At 36.6% G+C, this 23,007-nt stretch overlaps 1 protein-coding gene across 1 annotated transcript in view; it reads left to right on the plus strand.

Annotated features, from left to right (window-relative positions):
• MAPK1 (mitogen-activated protein kinase 1) overlaps nucleotides 1-23,007 on the plus strand; it is a 37,563-nt gene that overhangs the window by 9,365 nt on the left and 5,191 nt on the right. Inside the window, exons 2-8 of the mRNA XM_074887660.1 lie at nucleotides 8,041-8,223; nucleotides 9,909-10,098; nucleotides 15,946-16,062; nucleotides 17,826-17,940; nucleotides 18,506-18,637; nucleotides 20,769-20,878; nucleotides 21,593-21,720. Coding sequence (XP_074743761.1) covers nucleotides 8,041-8,223; nucleotides 9,909-10,098; nucleotides 15,946-16,062; nucleotides 17,826-17,940; nucleotides 18,506-18,637; nucleotides 20,769-20,878; nucleotides 21,593-21,709 — 964 coding nt within the window. The 3' untranslated portion in view covers nucleotides 21,710-21,720. The remainder of the gene's footprint in view (nucleotides 1-8,040; nucleotides 8,224-9,908; nucleotides 10,099-15,945; nucleotides 16,063-17,825; nucleotides 17,941-18,505; nucleotides 18,638-20,768; nucleotides 20,879-21,592; nucleotides 21,721-23,007) is intronic.

Consider the following 23,007-nt stretch of genomic DNA (forward strand, 5'->3'; position numbering starts at 1 on the left):
GAAATTTAATAGCATAATATCTTCTCAAAAGCAATGGGTGCTTTTGGAATGAGGGGTTCATTTCTCAGATAGCCGAAGGGCCTTTAAACGTAAGAGTGAAGTTTGACTAAATGTTAAATTTGGCATAGATGCTATCAAAGGAAATATTGGCAGTGGAGAACCTGTAAACCTCTAAAATGGGGAGGATAAGTGGGAGGGCAAGAAGTAGATGAAATACTGATATGTAAGAGTTGTCTATTTTTTGAAGACCAGAAAGTAGAGTAGGCATGTATAATGATTTGAAGTCAGTGCTTCACAGCTAAAGGTAGAGAAAGAAAAACACGTATTAGAAGAGATTGAGATAAGTGATCTCTTTTTTTCGGACAACTAAGATTGGTCAAAACACCATGAAGTTAAATGACATCTTTAGCCAAACAATACAGAACCTTGGGTGAAATAGCTAAAATTTTTCTAATGGTAATGTTAAGGTTTAGTTCTAGAATTGTTGCTCTTTGTATTTCTGCTTAGTAGGTGCTAACGAAACACAAATCATCTGGTCTGCCACACCCGGGATTATGAATTGACTGAGCTTCTGGCGAAAGCAATTTATTTAACAGACTCCATTTTGCACAGCTAGCTATTCGTTTTCAAAATACTAGGAGTGATCTAAGAAATTAAACTATTAAGTCATTATTATGTACCTAGTAAATAGTTTAAAATTGTAGTGCTTTGGAAGGTTCCATCAGATTCTACTTTACAGGTTCTGAAAACTAAAATTGTGCCTTTGTAACCTTGTTTGAGTAGATATATGAAAACAAATCTCCTGTAGGAGGTTACAAAAGCGCCTTAAGAATTTGTGGTGTGAAGGGCAATAACCTGTAGTAGATCAGAAACTGTCAAAGAGTAAAATCAATTATTCACTTTTGTCATGGGAGGAAAGATTTGGCATAATTGTACCAAAAAACTTTACTATTAGGACTGATTTTGACTGTTGTGAGAAAGATGACTGAAAAAGTAGGTGATAAAGGTGAAGGTAATGCAGTTACATTTTGACCCGGTAAGCTTCAGAGGTTAAAAAGCATGATAGAGCAGTCCGCAGCGATTACTTGGGCACCTTGCTACGGACTTGCAATAAAATAAAGGACACTGATTTAGAAATTATATTTAATTTTCCCCTTGTTGGAAAAGAAAAAAAAAATCAGCTTTATAACAAATGCAAACAAAAATAGTTTGTTTAGGTATCTTCTATAATAAAACCAAAACAAAGCCATAGCAGTGATCATTTGATGATGAGCAACAGACAAAAAGGGTTAGGCATATGGATAAACTTGTGAGGAGTTTGTAAAGTATGACAGTTGCTTTGGAGAGGGGTCATGATAAAAGGTTTAGAAACAAATTCGTATTTTCTTAGCCCCAAAGCAATAATCTATTCACTGATACTAGAATCCTGACAAGTCAAAAACTGCTTAAAAACCCCCAAAATGACACCAAAACAAAACCAAGATTTTTCAAATAGCATGTAACTTGAGAATTTTCAGGTAGGGGCAGATTAATACTACTGCAAATTGGATCACATCTACTGTGTAGTTATTTTAATGTTGTCTTGTTGCTCAGTCTTCCTGTGCTGCATGAGATGCAAGAAAATGGGAAGAAACTGTCAGTGGCTTTCAGTGTCTGTTGTCAGCCGTATGTCACAACACTGCATATTCTCTTTCTTTCTTCTACAAAAACAAGACTTAAGATAAACCTGAGGTCATCCTGTAATTTACAATTTGAGGTAGTTTTCCGACACGCTCGACAAATGGTGGAGAATTCATCAACAGATGATGAGAAAGAGGTCCATTTCTTAAACGCTCAAACCTTTGGCAAGTCAGTATGTAATTCTTCTATCTAAGCTTATTCTGAAGCAACTCAATTTTGAATTCAAGTTTTTTGGCCTCTTCTTTCATTATAAGCTGTTAGTGCTTATGCATGTTTTCCAAAGACACAGAAGGTAATATGTACAGCTCTCTTCTGATAATGAATGAAGAGTGTCTGTAGCATACCTATAGATAATTCCAAGAGTGCTGAATTACAACTTACTTGACTTTTGTCCCTCCGAGTAGGATGAAAAAGTACATGGTGCTTGTGTTATTACAATTATAATCTCTTTGTAGCTTGAAAAGCAACTAGAGCCTCAAGACTGAGTTGTTTGTTTGTTTTTAAGAATCTAATATTTAAGTAGCTTCCTGTTTTCATGGATCTACTAGCTTTCCAACATGGTAGGAATTAAACTAAATCTTTAATGGTTCTCCATGGAAAAATAGAAGCATATTAAGATGCCCCTGTTTCTATAGTTTATTTCCTGAATTCACTACTGGGAAGCCATTATTGAGAACCTCCTCTAGAGAAAGCTAATAAATCAAGATGAAAACTCTGAGCAGAACATGGGTTGTCTTTTCATAAGCTGAGGTCTGTTAAAACAAGGCAAATATATCTTAATATGAATAGGCACCTATTCCTTTTAAAACCAGGTGCTGATTCTGTAAGTTAGTGCCAATAAGAAACGCTGAATGAATAATATACTTATTTTCAAAAATATTACGAATAAATGGAACAAAGTAACAAATATTTCTAGTAAACATAGGTGCTTACAGTTGGGGACAAAAAGTATATCCAGCAGTATAAAAATGAGACATTACTGGATGTCTTCAAATCTGAAACTGTCTTTGACTACTTTTATTCTTTTTCCAGTCTTTTCTCTTTGGTAAAAGAATAATACACTGTAGCTGCTCCCTGTATTTTAATCATCTAGAATCAGAAACTAATTGTTCTGAAGAATCTGAAAGGATTAATATCTGATGATTATATATATTAAAAAAAAAACAAACAAAAACCAACCAACCAAGAAACCACAGTCCCCTCCGCAAATCTGCACCCAGAACGCCACCTTCCCCCACCCCCAAAAATTGTAGTGAACAGTCTGTTATGGTACTGCTGGTTATTGCTATATCATAATACTGTGTTATTTTACTTACAGCAGTCTTAAAAATAAGTTTAAGCTATTTGCATTGTAACTTGATAAATGTCAACATGTTGTAGAAATGTCTGCTATTGAACTAAATGTAGACTGAATGAAAAGATTAAAGATCTTCATAGATCAGCTTGTTTGCTGGAAATTATTTTTGACTTTTCTTTCCTGGTTGCAAGCAGAATTATTCAATATTTCAGCAAGATTCTTATCCCTGGATATGCCCTTGGAATCTTGTTTCCACAGCAACACAAAGCTACTGATAAAACATCCCTTTTAAACTTCAAATCAGTCTTTTATTTAGAGTTGTAATTAGGATGCTTGCCGGTGGCATTGTGTATTTTTATGTGTACATAGTGTATGCTGAGAGCAGCCTGTGAAACAGCCATAAGGTGAATAATCCTAGAAGTGTTGGAAGAATATCCCATGATGGGGTAAGCCTTCAGGCAGCGTGGCAGAGGAGTGTACTGAGGATGGGGGTGCCGACAGAGTAGGCAGTTGTTTTTCAATGGTTATATGAAGAAACAGCCCTCTGTGGGATGTAACTATTGCCAGGAGCTGGCTCCTTTCCTCCCGGCAGCTGCAGCATGCTCTCACTTGTTCCAGTTCTGCTCCGAAATGAAACATGTGAAGAATAGAAAGGGATGGAAGAACATGCAGCAGCCATTGTGGGTAGGAGCTAAGCTTTGGCACTTATCCCGATCTGTCCGGTGAAAAGCTTTCTTTCCTTAAGAAGGAGTTAATGGGAAAGGGGCTACATGTCAGAGGTTCATCTGGGCAATTAGTATGCTGTTCTCTGTACCCTGCTCAGACACTGCGGTGCACTTTCTGGTCATTGTGTTTGGAAGCAGCCCCACCCCGGACTTCTTTGTAAAAAGGAAGTTGGTACTGTAGCAGCAGAAGGATAAAATACTGGCTTTAAAGTTGTGTGGTGCAACTTCTTGGGTTATAAATGCTCATTTGTTTATTTTGTACAGCTGTGCAAGATGCTTTACTAAGTCAAAACTTTGTTATATATTTACAAGATAATATTAGGAATGATAAACTGTACTGCTAGGGCTTGTATTGATTTTCATGTGGTGTCTTAAAAGTATCTAAATAATGGTGCTGTTGCAGGTTGTCACAGGATAGTAACCACACGCTGAAATAGGAATAACGTTGTGTATACTAGAGTTGGGCAGTTGCAAAATCTGTATTTAAATTTAGCACTTTACAGATAAGTAACACTCACAGCTGAACACTTGCATGAGCTTGTGAAGCTGTGCATCATTGGGGTGGAAATAAATCCTTCCTTCTGAATATTTAGTGTCAGTAGCTAGATTAATAATAATGTGAATAACACAGAGACTGTTAAAGGGAAGGTTCTATCTGTAGTGATTAGTGATTGGTGCATGTGATTAGTGATTAGAAACTAAAAGCTATAAATTAGCACTCTAAAAGTTGTTAGTCTGTGAACTGTTATTCCCACTTTACAGATTTTTATCTTCTCTGGAAAAAAGTCTAGATAATAGAAGGTTCTTGCTTTTAGAAGGCGTCCCAGTTAACTGCTTCAGTGAAAATATAAACAGTTGTTGTGAGATTTAGTAGAAGCTGACAGTCTAGACAACTAGGTTAGACTGTGCACACTGGGATGGCACTTCCAGAATGCAAATAATCTAAATTTAGGATGCGCTGCGTGGTGGATGGGATGTATATGTGGAGCTATTCCTTTTTGGACTGTAGGGGGAGCACAGGTGATTATTAGTTGTAAAATTAGATCTCTAATTCTAGCTAAGGCTGAGCAAGATGAATCCTCAGTTAAGTGATAAGCTGTTACATTAACTGCAGTGAGATAATGCATTGAGAGTTTGGATTTGCATTTTTTACAGTTGTTTCATTTGCAAACACTACAAATGGACACTGTGTATGAGCAGCGTATTTCTTCAGCAGAGTTCTGGAGAGTAGTGGGTAAATCTGGTGGTTGGATGGAGATAGTGAGGAACAGGGAAAGCTTTGGGAAATGGTTCAGTCTGACCTACAAAGGACCCAATTTTGTTAGTTTACAGTGTTTCCTAGGTAGTGAAATAGGTACTGCTGTATAGTTTCCCAGGCCAAATAGGTGTCTGATTGTAGCATATGAGCATGAGAGAACACATGACTCTTCAGTTCTACTGAAGTTCAGTCTCATACGTAGCTTTTACAGTTTTCTGTAGTGCATGCCAAATTGAAACAAGCACTGTATTTTAAAGGGTCACAGAGTTTACTCAAAGCTGTGTTTGCCTTGAGAGCTATGACTCTGAGAATGTGAAATGGTTTTAACTTTATAATACAGATTCTCTGTGTACCTGTATTATGCATGATATTTAAAATATTATGCATAAGCAAGTATACTTAACTACTTGTATGATTAGTTTCTTGCTCATAGGAATTGAGATAATCTTGCATATGTTTAATCAAGTTACAGAAAACCTCGTATTGTAGAAAGCGTGATGACAGAAATAAATCCAGTGTCCCTCTTAATGTTTCAACTAGGTAGTATTTCGGTTTTGCTCTCCTTAGCTGAGGCTTTGCAGTGGTAACACTTAGCTACATTAGTGTGGTGAGATCTTCTGATACGAACAGAAAAATGAGTGTATGCAGAATGTACACTGGAGAGGAAATTGATTGCATCTTTCCTGCAAATAGTCAGCTTTTTTCCACACTGAATCATGTGTTTTATAGTTGAACCATCTGAAAGCAAAATTACCCATCCTTTTCTAAATAACAGCATAAACATTTTTCTAAGAAAATGCCTCAAGAACTATAAGTGAAACCGCTACAAGAGAGGAAATGTTGATATATTTAATTGATGGATTCAAGTTAATTGAATCTGTACAAGGAAAGATATATATATTTTTCATCAATAACCAACCTTTGCTTCAGAAGCAATAACTTAAAGATTTATCGAATATTGTAAGAGATTAGGAGCTTTTATTTAAGCAGCATCAATTGGTAAATATTGGCATTTTGCCTTTTTCTGCTCTGCATAGCTGCTGCTGTCCAGTACTTTGAAAGGAAGCAAGATTCTGCATTGTGGGGAAAAAAAAATATGCTTAAGTCAATACAAAGAAGGAGGTAGGAGGTTTGTTTATAATGATAAAATGGTCCATAGGATTCTTTATTTTCTTTCCCAAATACAGGTTGTTCATGCTTCAGAATTATTACTAGTTTTGTTTTCTGCTTGTGACTTACCTTACTGGTATATTGTAAACACCGCAGGTGATTAACTAAGAAAATGACTGTAGACGAAGTGCTCTTGAAGGCTATGCCAAGTTCCACTTATGGCACTTTGTTATTATCTATTTTGGGACTTATGAACTGCTAATGTGTTATCTATACATATGTAATAGCAACAGTTGTAATGAATACTTGCTTAGCGTGTGGAATTTCAAAGCACCCTGTGGAGCATTTGAGTTCAGTGTTTCCAGAGGCAAATAAATTGTGCAGTCTGTCTGTGGTTACAGACTGGAGTTACAGATGCAGACAGGTCAAAGTGATTCTGCGGAAAAATCATGCAGAAAGGATGTCACTACATAGGCATGAGCTGTATGAAGATCTTACTGGTGGCACAAATTCTATGGCATTTTTAATAATGAAAGTGAGAAATGTTAAACACTCTTGCATACAGTGGTAACAGTACTGTCTCAAAACCACCTTGTTGCACCATAGATCTGCTTAGTGGTAGAACCACCTTGGCGTGGTCAGGCATTTGAATTCCTTCTAGGTGTCCTTTTCTAATTGGATTTTCATATTTCATTCTGCTTTACCTGGTGACCAAATACCTGGACATCTCAGCAGAGTAAGGCCAATTAAGAGTTTCAGAGAATGTTCTGGGACTCAATTATAGAAAATTGGTGGAATGTAAAGCCTGTTTGGCTAGTCTGTTTATATTTTTATATGAAATAGTTGAGGCTAACAGAAATGTTTAAATGTAGGCTTGATTATTTTTTAATTTTCAAACAATGCAGTAGTGAGCAAAAAGAAATTTGAAAGGAACAAGAATCATATATATACATTTAAATTCGAAGTAATTAAATTACCATACACTTTTAATACAAAGAGAAATTATTATAATGAGATGCTTTGTCATGCATATAAGCAAGACTATAGAAAACATCCTAAAATTTGTAAGGATTCATAACATTTTTACTAAATAATAACCTGAGTCCAAATTTTCAAAATTTATGTATGTTTTACTGAGCCTTTTTATTAGACTCAGGCTATGATAGTCTTCATAAATGCGTAGGCATTTTGAACAGAAATACTGAGACTGCTTTATTGGTATAGCTGGGAATGCTGTTCTGAGCTGAAATGACAGTGCTGTAAATGTAGCAGCCAGCGTGTGTGTGTTAGTATGGGTCCCAATCACCATATTACCTCCTTGTACAGCTGCTTGCTTTCACTTCATGTGTGTAGTTGGATACATTCTTTCTTTTCTCAAACTGTTATTGTTGGAATTGAACTTGGAAAGGTGTTTTCACAAATTCTCCATCCCTTTTGTTCTTCCATGTCTGTTCTTCTTGGAGGTGCCGACAGTGTAGCTCGATGGAAGAGTAAAGGTTGTGACAATTGGAATTACTTGCAGGAGTTAGACATAGGATGTGGAATTATGCTGCTTGAAAGATGATTTCTGAAGGCTTTTCTGCACCCCAAAGTGAATGGCTTAACTCAAGATGAACTTTTTCTCTCAAACTTCTTGATTACAGCATATAGAAAAAGACTCAAACTTGTTTGTTCTACAGGCTGATAAAGAAGATGAATACTTCTTTCTTTGTTCAGGTACCCAAGAATCAGCAGACTTTCTATCAGTTGGGAAAGCTAATGACTTGACCCAAATAGGCTGGTGATAGAACAACAGTATTTTGTCCGCTCATCAAACTGAAAGATATGTGCTGCTGTCACCTCTCTTCTTTTGATAAAACTACATGTAAAACAAATGCACCACCCCTATATTCAGTTGAATTCGCATTCTTGCTTTCTGAATTGAATGAATTTAATATTACTTATAACTAATGTTATTGATTCTCTTCTAGTTCTGCCTATGATAATGTCAACAAAGTTCGAGTTGCTATAAAGAAAATCAGTCCTTTTGAGCATCAGACGTACTGCCAGAGAACTCTGAGAGAGATTAAGATCCTACTGCGCTTCAGGCATGAGAATATTATTGGAATAAATGATATTATCAGAGCTCCAACTATTGAACAAATGAAAGATGTGTATCCTTTCAAAGTGTTGCTACTCTGCGTAGTGAGTAATGGTTGCCACCTTCTCTGTTTTGATTATTTCTTTTTCATCCTCTTACTAAATTTTAATAAAAGTTGGCTTCTGTTACTGTAAATTGAAAGGGAAGTTCGTAGTGTTTGATCAGCTTATAGATACGTAGTTAGATTTGATATTTAGGTGAACATTAGTTTTGTTTGTTCTTTTTCAGGAAAAGAAAAAAATGTTAATTTCTGTCTTCCAAGGCAAAGAACTCAACATTGTAGAGATGATTTAGTTTAGTCACTTAATCCTAAAACTGTATTTGCTCTTAATAGAGCTGTTAGAACTGATTGCTTTGAGGAGAAAATTTTCATAAAGAATAGATTGGATACATCTTGGGGGGGGGGGTGGGAAATGAAAATAAGCAAAACACAACCCCCCAGATTTGCAGTGCTTCCTGTGTATGTGGGAAGTATGAAACTGCACATGGGCAGGTAAACATGCTTGATTAATATATGCAAATCTGGCCTTTTTGTTTTACTAATTGTTCTTTCATTGGAAATTTGGCTTTGTGTGGATACAACTTCCTGTGGATATCTAACTTCTCAAGTAGTCTTAGCTGGGGGACTCTACCTGAGATACAAGGCCTAGTTTAGAGTCAGCCAGCTTAATTTCCCCAAGTCTGCATGCATTGGTTCTTACTGGGTTTGCAGGTCTCTGCAGATGTCTGCCCAATAAAGGCATGAGTGCATGCAGGCAGAAACTGAATTGAATCTTGGTCAAATGTTTTCAGTTCATAAATTATCAATGTATTATTTGAGTCTTTTACATGGAGTTCTGAGGTTGCATTTCTGTGGCCATTTTGACTAGTGTAAGTGCATGCTGCCTTTAAAAAGATGTCCTAGTTGTGTGATCCACTCTGAATACCCAGAGGAGAGGATGGGAACGCCCAACTGGAATGGTGATAGTAGTGTGTTTTAATGAAATCCTATTTCAGTGAAAAGTGATCATGGAACTACACCTCAAGGGTTTTGCAGCCAAACTGAATTAAGGGAGAAGAAAATTTTACTTAACTCATTCCTGCCAAAGCAGAAAAAAAATCCCTTTTCTTTATGTTCATTCCAACCTTAGAAAAAAAAAATAAAATCATCTGACTAAAAATATTAGGATTTGATTTTGGTAAGCAAAGGACTGTTGTGTTCAATGTAGCATGATAAATATATAGTACAGGAGAACAATTGCTGAGTTTTTGAAGTGGAGAGGTGGCAGAGAAGACTGATCAGAAACGATCAGATCTTCTACCTTCATGTTTTTATGCAACTGGAAGCAAGTATCTCAGAAGCTTATTACTCATTAAACTAAAAAACAATCTTTATTTCTTGGCAAGCAGGGTAGGAATCTGATCATATTAAGATTCCAATAAAAATCAGGCTCTAATATAAACAAATAGAGGTTTATGATGATTAATTTGAGAGGACCGCATGCTGGTGCCTCTTAATTCTGTAAAGGGCTGCATCATGTAACAGGATTGGTTTGATTCAAAACTTGTAAAGCAAGAAACAACTGCATCATTTCCTAATTGTCATGAAACAGACAAATAAGAGTGAAAAATTGTTATGGAAGTTTCATTGGGTACTGTATGTTGATATCTAACATGACACCAGGTCTGTTTTGCTGCCTTACATCTGATGCCTTACAGATACATTGTGCAAGATCTTATGGAGACAGATCTTTACAAGCTCTTAAAGACTCAACACCTCAGCAACGACCACATTTGTTATTTCCTTTACCAGATTCTGAGAGGGTTAAAATATATCCATTCAGCCAATGTGCTTCATCGCGACCTCAAACCTTCAAATTTGCTGCTTAACACCACTTGTGATCTCAAGGTTAGTTAAAATTTCTTACAGATTTTGCTCCCAAGGTCTTCATAAACTACCTGCTATAACCATGAATGTGGTTTTGTTACTGGGGATTAATATGATTTTTATCCTGGAAAGATTGCCAAAACATTATTGGCTTTGATAAAATAATTATTAAGATTTGAGTGACTAAGAACTCTGTTTTGCTATTTTAATGAGTGCATCACTGTTTCCATCTGGAGGCTGACTTTGAAACAGCCTCTTTGAAAGCTAGGTGAAAATACTTATCTGAAGCAAAATTGTGTTTATCTACAAAGTAAACTCAAAACTATATATTTCAAGTCTTGATTTCTTTGTTAAACTGTTGATTGTTCACTGTTGGAAAAGGACTTCATGTTAGTGGGCAACTAAAATGGCACATGAAACTCGGCGCTGATTAAGTGCACAGCAATTACTTGGAGAGAGAATGTTCCTAATTTACATTTCTAGTGATGGGCGCTGTACTAAATACTACAGAAGGATGATCGTAGAGCTGTTATGATTCTTGGAAAATGTCAGCTCAATGCTTAGTGGCATTCAGTAAAGCAAACCAGGTGTGAAGAATTAGAACAGAAATAGAGAATAAAACAGAAAACATGCCATTCCGTAACTTTCTGTTGTTCTTGAGTCTTCAGTTCTGTGTGATAATAGTTATCACACTTCTTCCTATGATATTCTTTTAAAATGAGGAGACCTGGACTTCAAGGTACTTCTCTCCATATCAGGAAGAACTATTTAGCCTAAATCTCCTCTGCTGGTAGATACTGCTTGAGGAAAAGAAAGAGTACAATAGAATTTGATAAAATTGTTAGTGGCGTAGGGAGGGTGAATGGAGAACAGTTGTTCACTGTCTTTTACCTATTAAAAAGGCTGGGGAGGGAATGAAAGGAGCAGGTGGCATGCTCAGAGTGAAAGGACATAGCAGTTAACTTGCAGCATTGTTAAGCTGTGGAATTTGGTACCACAGAGCACTGTAGATATTGCAGATAACATGACTTAGAAAAACACCAAGCAAGTTAATAGAAGAAAAAGCTATTGAATGCTACCTCAGCTTTAGGGTCCCATGGTGGCAAATCCATAGAGGATGAGACAGACTAGTGGAGAAGCATCAGAGTATGTTCCCTTTTACACTTTACATTATGTATTTGCTGTCGGCCATTGATGGAGTGAGATTGCAGAGCTTACGTTACTTTGATCTGATGTGGTACAACTGTGTTTGTCGCATACTGTGTTGCACCTAATTACACTTTGTTTTTTATAGTAGCTCTAGCTTTCTCATTTAAAAAAAAAAAAACCCAAGCAAACCAAAAATACCCTCTTCAAAATGTAAACCAGTTGCTGGCCATACAAGTTTGTCACAATTCCAAGAAAAGTCCTTGCTGTTCATATGCTGGTCCATTCTAAATACTGGCTACGTGATCAGTTTGCTTTACATTCCCACTGCTACTTGTCAGCTTTTCCTAATGCACAGTATTGCTGGACTGGTCACCTCTAACTCTTGCTGTGGGATTTCAGCAGCTGTTATTACATCAGATCCCTTCGAGGCATTAACCCCTTCATAAAAGAAATGGAGTAAAGTCCACGACGACTGTGCGATAGAAGCAGGAAAGAACATGTTTGAGTGTAGCTCTGTGTTATGTGCAATTTAAAGCAATAAAAGACAATGTTTTAACACAAGATGGTCATGAAAAAGAAGGTAGCTCATTGTATGGCAAAATAATACAATATGACCTTGGTGAGTACTCTTATAATTTCTTTAAGATTTTAAAACCAGCATACCACTGCAATGTTTCCTAGTGCAGAATATGGTAGTCTGTATGACAGAGCATATGCTTTTTCATAACCTAAAGGGAACTCTGGTGGTGTATTAATACCACATCTAAAGTTTAAACAACAGATCTGGAGAGAGAACTAGTACATGTTAGGCCTTGTCTGATGAATGCTGAACTTGTACTAACTTGTTTCTTTTAGGGCTGTTCTGCAAGTCTGTGTGTCAGCTATGTACATGTGCGTGCTTACAGAGTTGATTATTGCACATAAACTCACAACACAGCATACTGTGAAAATGAACAACTTAAAATCACACTTTTGGAAGAAAGAAAATAGAAAGTTTGTTCATCTTCAGTGGTAATGCTGTTGGCTTCTTTCTTTAATGGTGTTATAACAGTGAGCTGTTGATCTCTAGAGCTCAGAGTCCTACAGGTTGTAACAAGAGCTTCTCTTTTTTATCCCTTAAACATGATCTTGACCTCTGGATCATAGATTCCATCTCCAGGAAATAAATGTATGAGTCTCTGTTACACAATTTGTCTGTGAACCCTATAGCTTGTCCTAAGCAGCTGAAAGGCTCAGGGCAGAAGTGCAGAACCTAAAGCTGTTTCTATTTCCTTAGGCTATGCTACAGACTTAAATGAGACCTTAAGTATGACTTATCACATAGTGAATGAAAGCTTGTGAAAGTACATCATTTGACTTAACTACTGTCTCTTGTTACATATTTTCAGCGAAAGATTAGATTTGAGAGTCTCTGAAAACTACTACCTTGGAATCTCTCTCCAGTGAGAGTTCTGGGTAATAAAGATACCGGCCTTCTCTTTTGCAGCCTGGCATCTTTCCCATGAATGAGACTAATGTATACTGACATGCTACAGGCTGGAATATACTCTAAAATAGTATCTGACATTTTTAGAAAGATTTTCACATGCTTTCATGATTATCTGCATCCAACAATTTGACCTGTTTTGCAGTTCTGTAAATGAAATAAGTTTCATAAAAGCTCTCATGACTATATATTTTTCCTAGGCCAGAAAATGAGGTCAAAGTTATTTTAAACAGATTCTCAACTAGTATATTGCACCTTCAGTGTACTAGTTTAGCTGAGAATCTACTCCTTTGACTTGGTTAAAACATTAACACACTACAGCAATATTATTTATAAGTTGTGCTTTTCTGTCTACATAGTGAATACTTCCAAGTATTAAACATCCAAGAATTGTTAGATACTTGAAAGGAAGATGGTGAGAGAGGGTTTTTTTGAGGAAAACTGCACGTTGTTGTTTGTTTCAGGATTTTACCAGTTACTCTAGACATGCAACTGTTTCAACTACCATCTTATCATTAGCAACTAAACTTAATGGAAGCCTCTCCTTTTCCTTTTATACAAATAGCTACATACACACACACAGACTCTTCCATGACACAGCTTCAGATATTTCACTATATTAGTAGTACTGTTGGGTGTCATTTCGTTTGCTTAGTAAATGGTCATATGTACATGATCCTCACAGATCTTCCCAGCTGCTTCATAGTTTCATCCAATTCTAAGCCATCTCTGTTTAAAAAAAAGAAAAGCATACCTGGTACAGATTGCAAGAACATTGTTTTCAAGAAGTGGAAGCTAAATATATACATAGGATGCTAGCATTCTGTTTATTTATTTATTTAGTGGGGAGGTTATTCCTTCTCTCTTAGTAGCATCTGTTCTGTCTCTCCAAGGCATGAAGCACTGACTGACATACCTGGGTCTTTGTTATGCAGTTTTTTTATTCTCTGCTTAGTCAAAATGCCAAGACAATTTTTCCTGTCATTATGTTGCTCTCGCGGATTCTTTCTTCTTTTGTTTTAGTTCTGGCTGAGAAGCCTACCTTCTTCTAGTGCTTTGACTTCTACCGATTATTATTTGAACAGGCATAGTGGACTCGCAGTTCTTCCCCCGCCCCCCCCAGTAGGATAGCTGCTTTGTTAAATGTGTTCTGTTGCCACAGGGCAAGAACCGGCTGCCCTCACCAGAGTACAGTCAGTCTCTGTGCTTTGTCCCTTGCACCGGGGACTTGAGGCAGAATGCTGGCCTCTCCGCTGTCTCTTTTATTCTGCCCTGCTAATGCTCCTGGTCAGCTCTGCAGCTGGTGAAAACACTGCTAACAGCCAAAAACCTCTTTCTTGCAGCTTCAACCTTGATGCCTTTCTCACTAATGATGTTTCTTCTTTCTGCTTAACCTGTTTCTGCTCTAGTCAGCAGGGGCTTTTTGTCATTTTAATGAGCTCTCTTTGTCATTAATCTTCCCTTCCATCCCATGTGCATTTTTCTACTTGAGTTGAGAGATTCACAGACACCTTCTGTAATTCAGTTCTTTCTCTGCTCTGTGGACCGGAGAGTCTTTCTTCTTTTGTCTTAATAATAACAAATTGTAGCACTTTGCTTATGTGTAATACTATAATTCTGGACAAGTCTCCTTGCCTATAGTCTTATCTAGTTTTTTCCTGAGGTTAGGAGGAAGAGATTACAACAGTTTTCTTTGCCTGCATGATTATTTTCTGAAGTCCATAAAGCCGTCCTCTACAGTTTCTTTGCTTCTGTCTTTCCAGGAGACTCTTCTGGTTTATTTGTAGTGATTCTCTTTATGTAAGCTGCTAATTGCACACAAGGCAGCTGTTCTGTTTCCGTAGCCTGGGAAAACCTTGACATGCTTAAAAGGGTTCCTTTTGGTTTTGTTTTCTAAGGATTCAGGGTTCTGGGGTTTTTTAATATGTAGCTAAAGTAAGAGGAGTCATCCTATGCTGCCTGGCTTATGAATTTCATCACTGCCTTTTCTTCAGTCCCTCTGTTTAACAGTCAGCTGCTGAATCTTGTCTTTCAGATGTAGCTTTTAGTCAGCTGAATCACTTCTTCCTTAACTGATCTATCAGTTGTTTCACAGGCTGTCCTTCCAGGAAAATAAAGGGGTAGGTTGACAGGGTACAATGAGATTTCTGCGGTTTTGGTAGGATTATCCATTACAGTCTTTATTGACTACAACATATTATTACTTCACATTTTTAATATAATCAGTGTACACAACTATCAGAGTAAACTGTTATAAAACGCATGCATCAGAGAAACTCCCTAACTGTTTGCCACTCCTATATTTGATGTCTTGTTTTTCTGAGAGTACATATTCTTTCATGCAAATACACTTCATGTGGAAATCGATCATTATCATAAACTGGAATTTGTTTGGTGGTAGCAAAAGCATGTGAATGTCACTCAACAAGCCTGCCATTTACCTTTTGGAAGGTAAGAAAGGAACAGCTGCTGTACTCTAGAACATTGTCTTTACACTTTCAATTTGCTTAATTTCTCTCTGGAGAGAGGACACTAAGTAGTTCTGAAAGCCATGGAGCCACCTTACTAGAGTACAGATAAAAACACTTTTTCCTCTTTGCTGAACTGACTAGTCTACATCAAAGTTTATTTTTCTTTTCATGGTTAGATAAAACTATTTTCCTGATACAGGGTTAAGAAATATTTTCTTATGCTTTTTTTTAAGCTCATGCTTCCTTCAGCAACCTGTAATCTCTCCAGTCTACCATTATCTCATGATTGGATAGGATGTTTCTTGTGCAAAGATGCAGTTATGATGGTAGCTTTTGTAAAAAGGGGTATTGAACTTGGCTACAAATGTGTTGGTAATTTTGTTTTCTGGAAATCTTAATCTCTTTTCTTTTTCTGGTAAATTTCTAATAACAGGTTGGAGCAGTATATCCTGCCACCTATCTGGCTGGGAAGGTGTTAAGTAAGCCCATAGTGGAACAGAAATTTTGCACCAGGAACATCTTTTTTTCCCAAACTGTTTATTTTTCCTGGCCCCTGCATGGCCGAATCGGATACTCCTTGTACTTAATCCAAACCATTTTTCTTAACCTTTGTGCAATAATTTGTTTCTAAAAATATAGTTTACCATCACCATATTTGTAGGTGTTACATCATGGGTTGGAGAAAGCTGAATTAGTAATGTTGTAGTATTGGCAACTGTATGTTTAATATGCTTTTTTTTTTTTTTATTTCTTTAAAACCAGATTTGTGACTTTGGACTGGCTCGTGTTGCAGATCCAGATCATGATCACACAGGATTCTTGACAGAATACGTGGCCACACGTTGGTACAGGGCTCCTGAAATCATGCTGAATTCTAAGGTGAGAACTGTAGTGCATTGCTATGGTGCTTCTGTTGCTGGTTATTCACTTGTGAGTATCGATTTTGCTTCCCCCCCTCTGTTTTTAGGATCAGAACACATGCATAGTCTTGAGGAAATGTGGTAATGGATTTGCAGTACAGCTACTGGCTTGCAATAAATTTGTGATTCCGGATACAATCACTGGATACTACAACTAAGTAATCACATGTATGAGTTCCCATGTGTCCAGTTCCTCGCCAGTCATGAGACTTGTTTCCATCAAACGCTCTTCCACAGAGCAGGACAGACAGTAATGGGAGCGCTTTACTGCTGCCTTCATCCAGGCTTGTGAATGTTGCCTTAATGTTATCTTGACATCTTAATCTGGGTTTAGAATGTATAATGAGGGTGAATCTGATTCTGAAGGCATGTGATCTTCGTTGTGTGTCAATCTTAATTGCATTCCCGTAGTCTTAATGAAATCATCCCTTTGGGTTTTTTTTATACTTGGAATTATTCTTATGTTCTTCTATGGCCGTTTTAAGGTGTATCCAGTCCCTGTGTGGTGTGAGTAATGGTATCCTTCATAACCTTTGCTTTAGTTTCTACAGCCATACACTTGTTAGCAAAATACCTGTGTGACAGCCGTATCTGTATTTTATATTCCTTGAAGCCTTTGTTGTTTCTGTAGGATTACTACTGGTGGTTGGGTTTGATTTGTTGTGGCAATATGTGTCTAATGCACTTTTAGAAAGTAGTCATCTGACCAGTCGAGGGGGTTTTTCCCCAGCTTCTTGTATTTATACTCACTTTGAGGCCATAAACATAGGGCAACTTAACCTTATTTCTGGATATCCACATAGATTTATCAATTGCTTTTACAAAAAAGTATTTTGTGTTTCTTAAGAGGTGGTCAACTCAAAATTTTCCTGCCCATAGACTGATTCCTTTTAGAATTGCAGGGCCTGGAAAACAAATGGTCAGGTGATCATGCCCTGAGAAGCTGGTGCAGAGGTGCCTTTCACTGGCTTTTGTTGGAATCTCCCTGCTAATGGGAGGGGGAGTAGCAGGCAGCAGGCTGGGGGACAGTAAGGCAAAGGAGCTTATGGGGCCAGGGGTTCTTGAGGTAAACTTGCAGTGTTACCCAGGCACTAGTGTAACCAGCTGCTTCTGAATAAAAGCCTTTTCTTATGGATGACATGGTTATGGCCATTTGTTCCATTCTTCTTGTATCCCATTTACTGTTGTTGGCCTTCTCACATCATCTTTACTACTAACATACCTGTTGTGTTTCACAAATCAGCTAACGAACAATCTATTTTGCCCTTTTGCCCCTTTGCTGAAGGCTTCTTACTTGTGTGGTGTTCAGATCCTATTAGGAAGAAGGATGGCCTTTTTTCACACACATTTAGTATACTGTTAGGAGCTATGGAGTTAAGAATAGCTTGTTTCCAAAATTTGTTAGTTTAAATTTGCTATAAAATTAGGGAGTCTCAAAAATTTGCTGTTGGTAATGTGTTTAGCTAAACTTAGAGAATCCTTTTGGAAAAGCATACCTCGCATACTGCAGTTCTTGCTACCCCTTCAAAGTAGTGATTTTGATATACAATTCTTAATTATTTCATTCTGTACAGAAAAACCAAACAGCATGAACAAGCATGACTCATCTAAAAAAACCCCAAAGATTTATTTGTGTGCACTTTGACAATTTACTAAAGTAACATGTTGCTGCAATTATGCAAAAATTTCTTTGACAGAAATGTGTTTTCGCTTTACTTGCAGGGTTACACCAAGTCTATTGACATCTGGTCAGTAGGCTGTATTCTGGCAGAGATGCTCTCCAACAGACCTATCTTTCCAGGAAAACACTACCTTGACCAACTTAACCATATCCTTGGTAAGTTTTATGTGAAAGTAGAATTTCTGCATCTGTCTTTCTCCATCTTTTCTACCAGCTAGTCTGGTCTTTGGTTGCTCATTTCTCTCTCTTGTTGGTCAGTGTATAACATATGGATCTGTAGGTGTATCATCTGTTCCCTGTAGTCATTTCTGTAGTGATTTCTACAACAAATCATTGATTTGGGGGGCAACTAGAGGATACTTACCAATTTATTTACTACATCAGCAGAGATGTTTTTAAAATTTAAAAAAAAAGGCTCAGATGTACTATTAGGTCCAGGTCAATTTTTAAAAAAAAATTTCTCTAGATACACCACTTAGTAATCTGCTTAAAAGATCCAATTAATCATTAGAAAACTCAAATGTATTTGTTTATTTACAGAAAAAAATAAACCTTTTTAATAAAGGTTTCTAAAAAAATTCTAAGGTATTCTATACTCTTAAAACATTTAGTCTGAAATCTTCTTCCCCGCAGTTTTAATACTGAGTTTTAGCGAATGTGATATAACCTTTTTAATGTGCTTTTCATAGAATGCACTACTCTTTGTATTTAATTTTTTTAGGTATACTTGGATCCCCTTCCCAAGAAGATTTGAATTGTATAATAAATTTAAAGGCCAGAAACTACTTGCTTTCCCTACCACACAAAAATAAGGTACCATGGAACAGGCTGTTTCCAAATGCTGACCCCAAAGGTATTTTATGCTCTATTACATTGTATCAGAAAGTAGTGGCAGGATGGGATTTTTAAAACCACCCTAAGAATTTATCTTTATCTGTAGCGGAAATAGAACATGCAAGTCCCTTAAAATGGTAGTCTAAATCTAATGTAAAATCATAAACCAGCATGACACCCTCACACCAACTTACTTTTTTAAAGCAATTTTTAGTAACTCTGAGATTATGTGGGGTTTGATCTTTAACTTACATGTAAAACATAAATCCTAACTCTTGTTACTGTCTTTGAAAGCATGATACATTACTCAAGTACTGAACATAGGCATTGGATTTTGACAGGCATCAAACAAATCTTGAACTTTGTTTCTAAAATCAGATATGAGATAGTTGCTTATTGCTGAACTCGGTATAGTTTGTGCAGACTGCATGTCAGTTCTAGATCAAACAGGGTAATAGCGAAGTGTGGATCCTCAGGCAGTATGAAAGGTTCAAATTTAGTGGGTTAAAAAATTCAGTTATGATAAGTGGAGCAAAAGTTATAAAAGCAAGGAATGTAATAATTGTTGCCTTTCTTAACAAGGCTTTAGTAAAGGGTAAATATGATTTTGTTTTGCTAGATAGCTATTAACTTGCCTTTTAAATTCTCTCTCATACAGTTTAAGGGTGATTGTATTCTCAGTACAATGCTCTCTTACCTGCTCAGACACAATTCATAATTCACTTAATTTTTTAACAGATATGATAATTTACTCTTAGTGAATGTGATCAGGTACTGAACAACCATGTAAAAGCTGATTTCTGCAGATGGAGCTGTGTAGAACTGGTTATCCTTATCATTGAGAGAAACAGCAGTGATTTATTCTGCTTTTATAATAGTGCTCACCAATGTGAGAATTTTTACTGTAGGCTTCTGACAGCTCAAATTGTAGCAATGCTGATATGCTTAGCTGCTAAGGGAACATGCCTTCTGCAACACTTTTTCAGCTTGATTTTCAGAGTAGCTTTGACAGAGCATTTTTCAAAAAGCTGTCAATCATTTCAGTAAAAAAGCATTGTGCACAACATGCTTTAGCATGGAGTGAGCATGTGAGCTTCCAGTGTTGAGAAAACCACATCAAACTAGTTAATGGTAATTGCTGTCTAAGTTTGCAGCTTTTTCAATGCTTTTTCAAGCATTCAAGCTGCCAGTGAATGCAAGGTCTGCCTCTTCTGCAATGCTTGGTATGCATCTTATCCTGATGCAAAGCTACAACTCCTTTGCTGCATTAAGAAGCCTCTGTTTAAGTTCTGTGTCATAAATGATGTGGTCAGGAGAAGAAATGGAATGGATTTAGGATACTGCAGATATCTTTGGGCTTCTTGCTACAATAATCATTCTGTTTCCTTTTCTTGGAAAAGGAAAATGTGTTACAATCAAAGTAGCCGAACAATTCCAGTAGCTCTGACTTGTAACGTTTGTCCAGAATTTCATCAGACCTCACTATCTGTCTTACTGGATCTTCAAGTTCTCTATGGATTCTTTACAAGCTGTATTCAACAGATTTTGCCTGAATCTCATGCATATGAATGTATTTGCATCTTAGCTGGAGAGTACCTTCTGGGCTGCTAGTTATGCTAGAATAGTTCACTGTGATGATCTAGAACTCCTAATGACTTTTGGATTATGTTTTTGTTATTAAATAGCCAGGTTTTCTTTCCAGAATAAGAACATATTCTTGGTTACTTACTCATTTCAGAAAAGCTCTATTTTGGCACAAAAATCCAAAGCATTTATTTAAGTGAAGAAAAAGCCTGATCTATTCAATTTCTGCTGTAGTTAAAACCAGATTGTACCATAGGGTTCTTCCCTCGACACTCAGTCTGACGCTAAGAGCCTCTGAAAGGGTATTACCTCCATTAGACCAGATCCTACCAAAGGAAACTGTAACCACGGAATGCCAGTGACACAGGCAGGCACAAATACTCGGCCCAAGTTACGGGAAGCAATCTGCTGCTGCTGTCACTGCTACTGCAGCTGGGGAATTCCAGATGTAAATTGAAATTACTGCAAAATTGAGGGTAGCATGTGTTTTCTGTGTAATATCGGTGTTTATAACACTTGTACTTTGGAGTGCATATTAAACTCTTGCTCACTTTTTTCCCTCTTAGCACTTGATTTGTTGGATAAAATGTTGACCTTTAATCCTCATAAGCGGATTGAAGTGGAGCAAGCTTTAGCCCATCCATATCTGGAGCAGTATTATGATCCAAGTGATGAGGTAAAGACATTGTTAAAATGTAAATGTTGATTAAATGATGCAACAGGTTATTTTCTTCATTAGTTTAAGGACAGTGTTTCTACTGCTCTCACGGAGTTGAATGAATTGCATCAATTTACAAAAAATTTCTAGTTCGAGTACAATGTTTTGGAGGCACAACACAATAAATAGATGCTAAGGGGTACTCTTCAGAAAATGGAACTTCTCAGCTCGGTATGGTCTTGTCTCATAATGTCTGAGATAAAGGAGTAGAATGACTGAGTTTGCCATCAGATTATGCATTTAGAACCCCCCAGTCTGCACTTGCTGTGGTTTAGTAACAATTCTGATGAGATTTCAGGTTACTTGTGGTGAAGAAGTAGGGGAGGAGGAAATAAGCTAGTTTTTTCTTACAGGACAGATGTTTATTTTGAGAAATACAAATGTATTAGATATCTACCTGAAGTTATTAAGTTATGAGCCTTTAACAAATATTTTAACTTGTGGTTTAGATTTGAGTAGCTACTTACCATGATTTGATTTAAAATTTGGTAAACTGATACATAAAGCACACCGAGGACTAACAGAACGAGTTTTTCCTTGAAGACTGTACAGTATTAGATATTTTCATGAAGCACATCTTCAGATTTTTTTTTTTCCCTCTACAGGGACTACATGAAATTCAACAGAACAGTAATATTAAAAAAAGTAATAATGTTTCTTTATGTTATTAAGCCTGTAGCTGAAGCACCCTTCAAGTTTGATATGGAGTTGGATGACTTGCCGAAGGAAAAGCTGAAAGAACTGATTTTTGAGGAAACTGCTAGATTCCAGCCAGGATACCGATCTTAAATTGTGCATAGGTAAAGTCACAGCAATATGAAACAACTTGGGCAGGGGGAAGAATTTTGGGACTTTGTTACCACTAATGAAATGTAGAACTTCCCTTTTCTATTGACAGGGTAACTAGCTGCTAAAAGATAGCTTTATGCTTATTCATTTGACCTCAGTCCTGTTCTGTTGTTGAAGAAAAGGTTTAGTTTTGCTTACAACATTGAAGTGTCTACAGGGAATCCACACAATTGCCTGAGATGTTTGCCTAGTTTTTAGGTTACATTTAAGGAATAAGAATTACATTTAAATAGTGCTTCTCAGAATAAAAACTATGGTAACACTTTGAAATGCAAATTTTATTCAAAAATATTTTAAGGGGGCAGTGTTCTTCATATATTTACAGACTATTCTGTCATATGGCTTCAAATGCTTTTTTAAAAAAATTCTTCCTTAAATGTAATATACAGAGGAAAAATCTCGTAAATTATTTTAAAGGGAAAAAAACCCCCATGAAGCTTCAGTATGATTTAACTTCAGTTTTAAGTACCTCTGAAATAGTATGAGTAAATAAGAATAGGTATCTAAATATTAATAAATTAGTTATGATTAATCTTCCTAATCTTTTGAAGATTTTAAATTTTAATTTAAAATGTAACATACTGATATCTACTATCTCTTGACTTTTTTTTTTTAAAAAAAATCCATGAACTTTAACTGATCTTCATATACCACAAGGCTTACAAGTCTCAGTAGTTTCAAACAAAATTGGTCAAATACTGACCTGAATAATTTTTGTAATACTTGTGAAACTTCTGTGATACTAATAGTTTAAAGTATCAAAGTTTCGTGACTGGAAAAGAAAAACAAGCCAAAGACGACAGCCTAAGCTAGAGTGCCTGTTCTATGGTCTTTAAGGTAGTTTCTGTTCTGTTCTTCAACAGCAGTGTTCTACAATCACCATTTTTTGTTGGCAGTTCCAGCAGAAAGGTTAGGTTTTGAACCAGTGAACTTCCCCACTGCAAGAAATCCATGGCTCTGATAGCAGTGTGTGGAAGCTTTGTTGCTTTGCTAAAAGCAAAAATTCTTCTGCACTAAAAATGGGATTTCAGTTTCTGCATTGCATATACCTCCAGTTTTTTATTTAACGATGAATTCATGGGAAAGAAAGAAAAAAAGCAGAGGAAACTTATAAAAATACAGTTTTTACTTAAATGGGATGACTTCTGTTGCCAGTGGCTTGAATATTCAAATGTATAGAAGCTCACTGATGAAGTAATCTTCATCTTTAGAAATACTGTATTTTGTTTATTTAAGCT

Source organism: Strix uralensis, chromosome 17 (assembly GCF_047716275.1).
Source record: "Strix uralensis isolate ZFMK-TIS-50842 chromosome 17, bStrUra1, whole genome shotgun sequence".
NCBI classification, from domain to species: Eukaryota; Metazoa; Chordata; class Aves; order Strigiformes; family Strigidae; genus Strix; species Strix uralensis.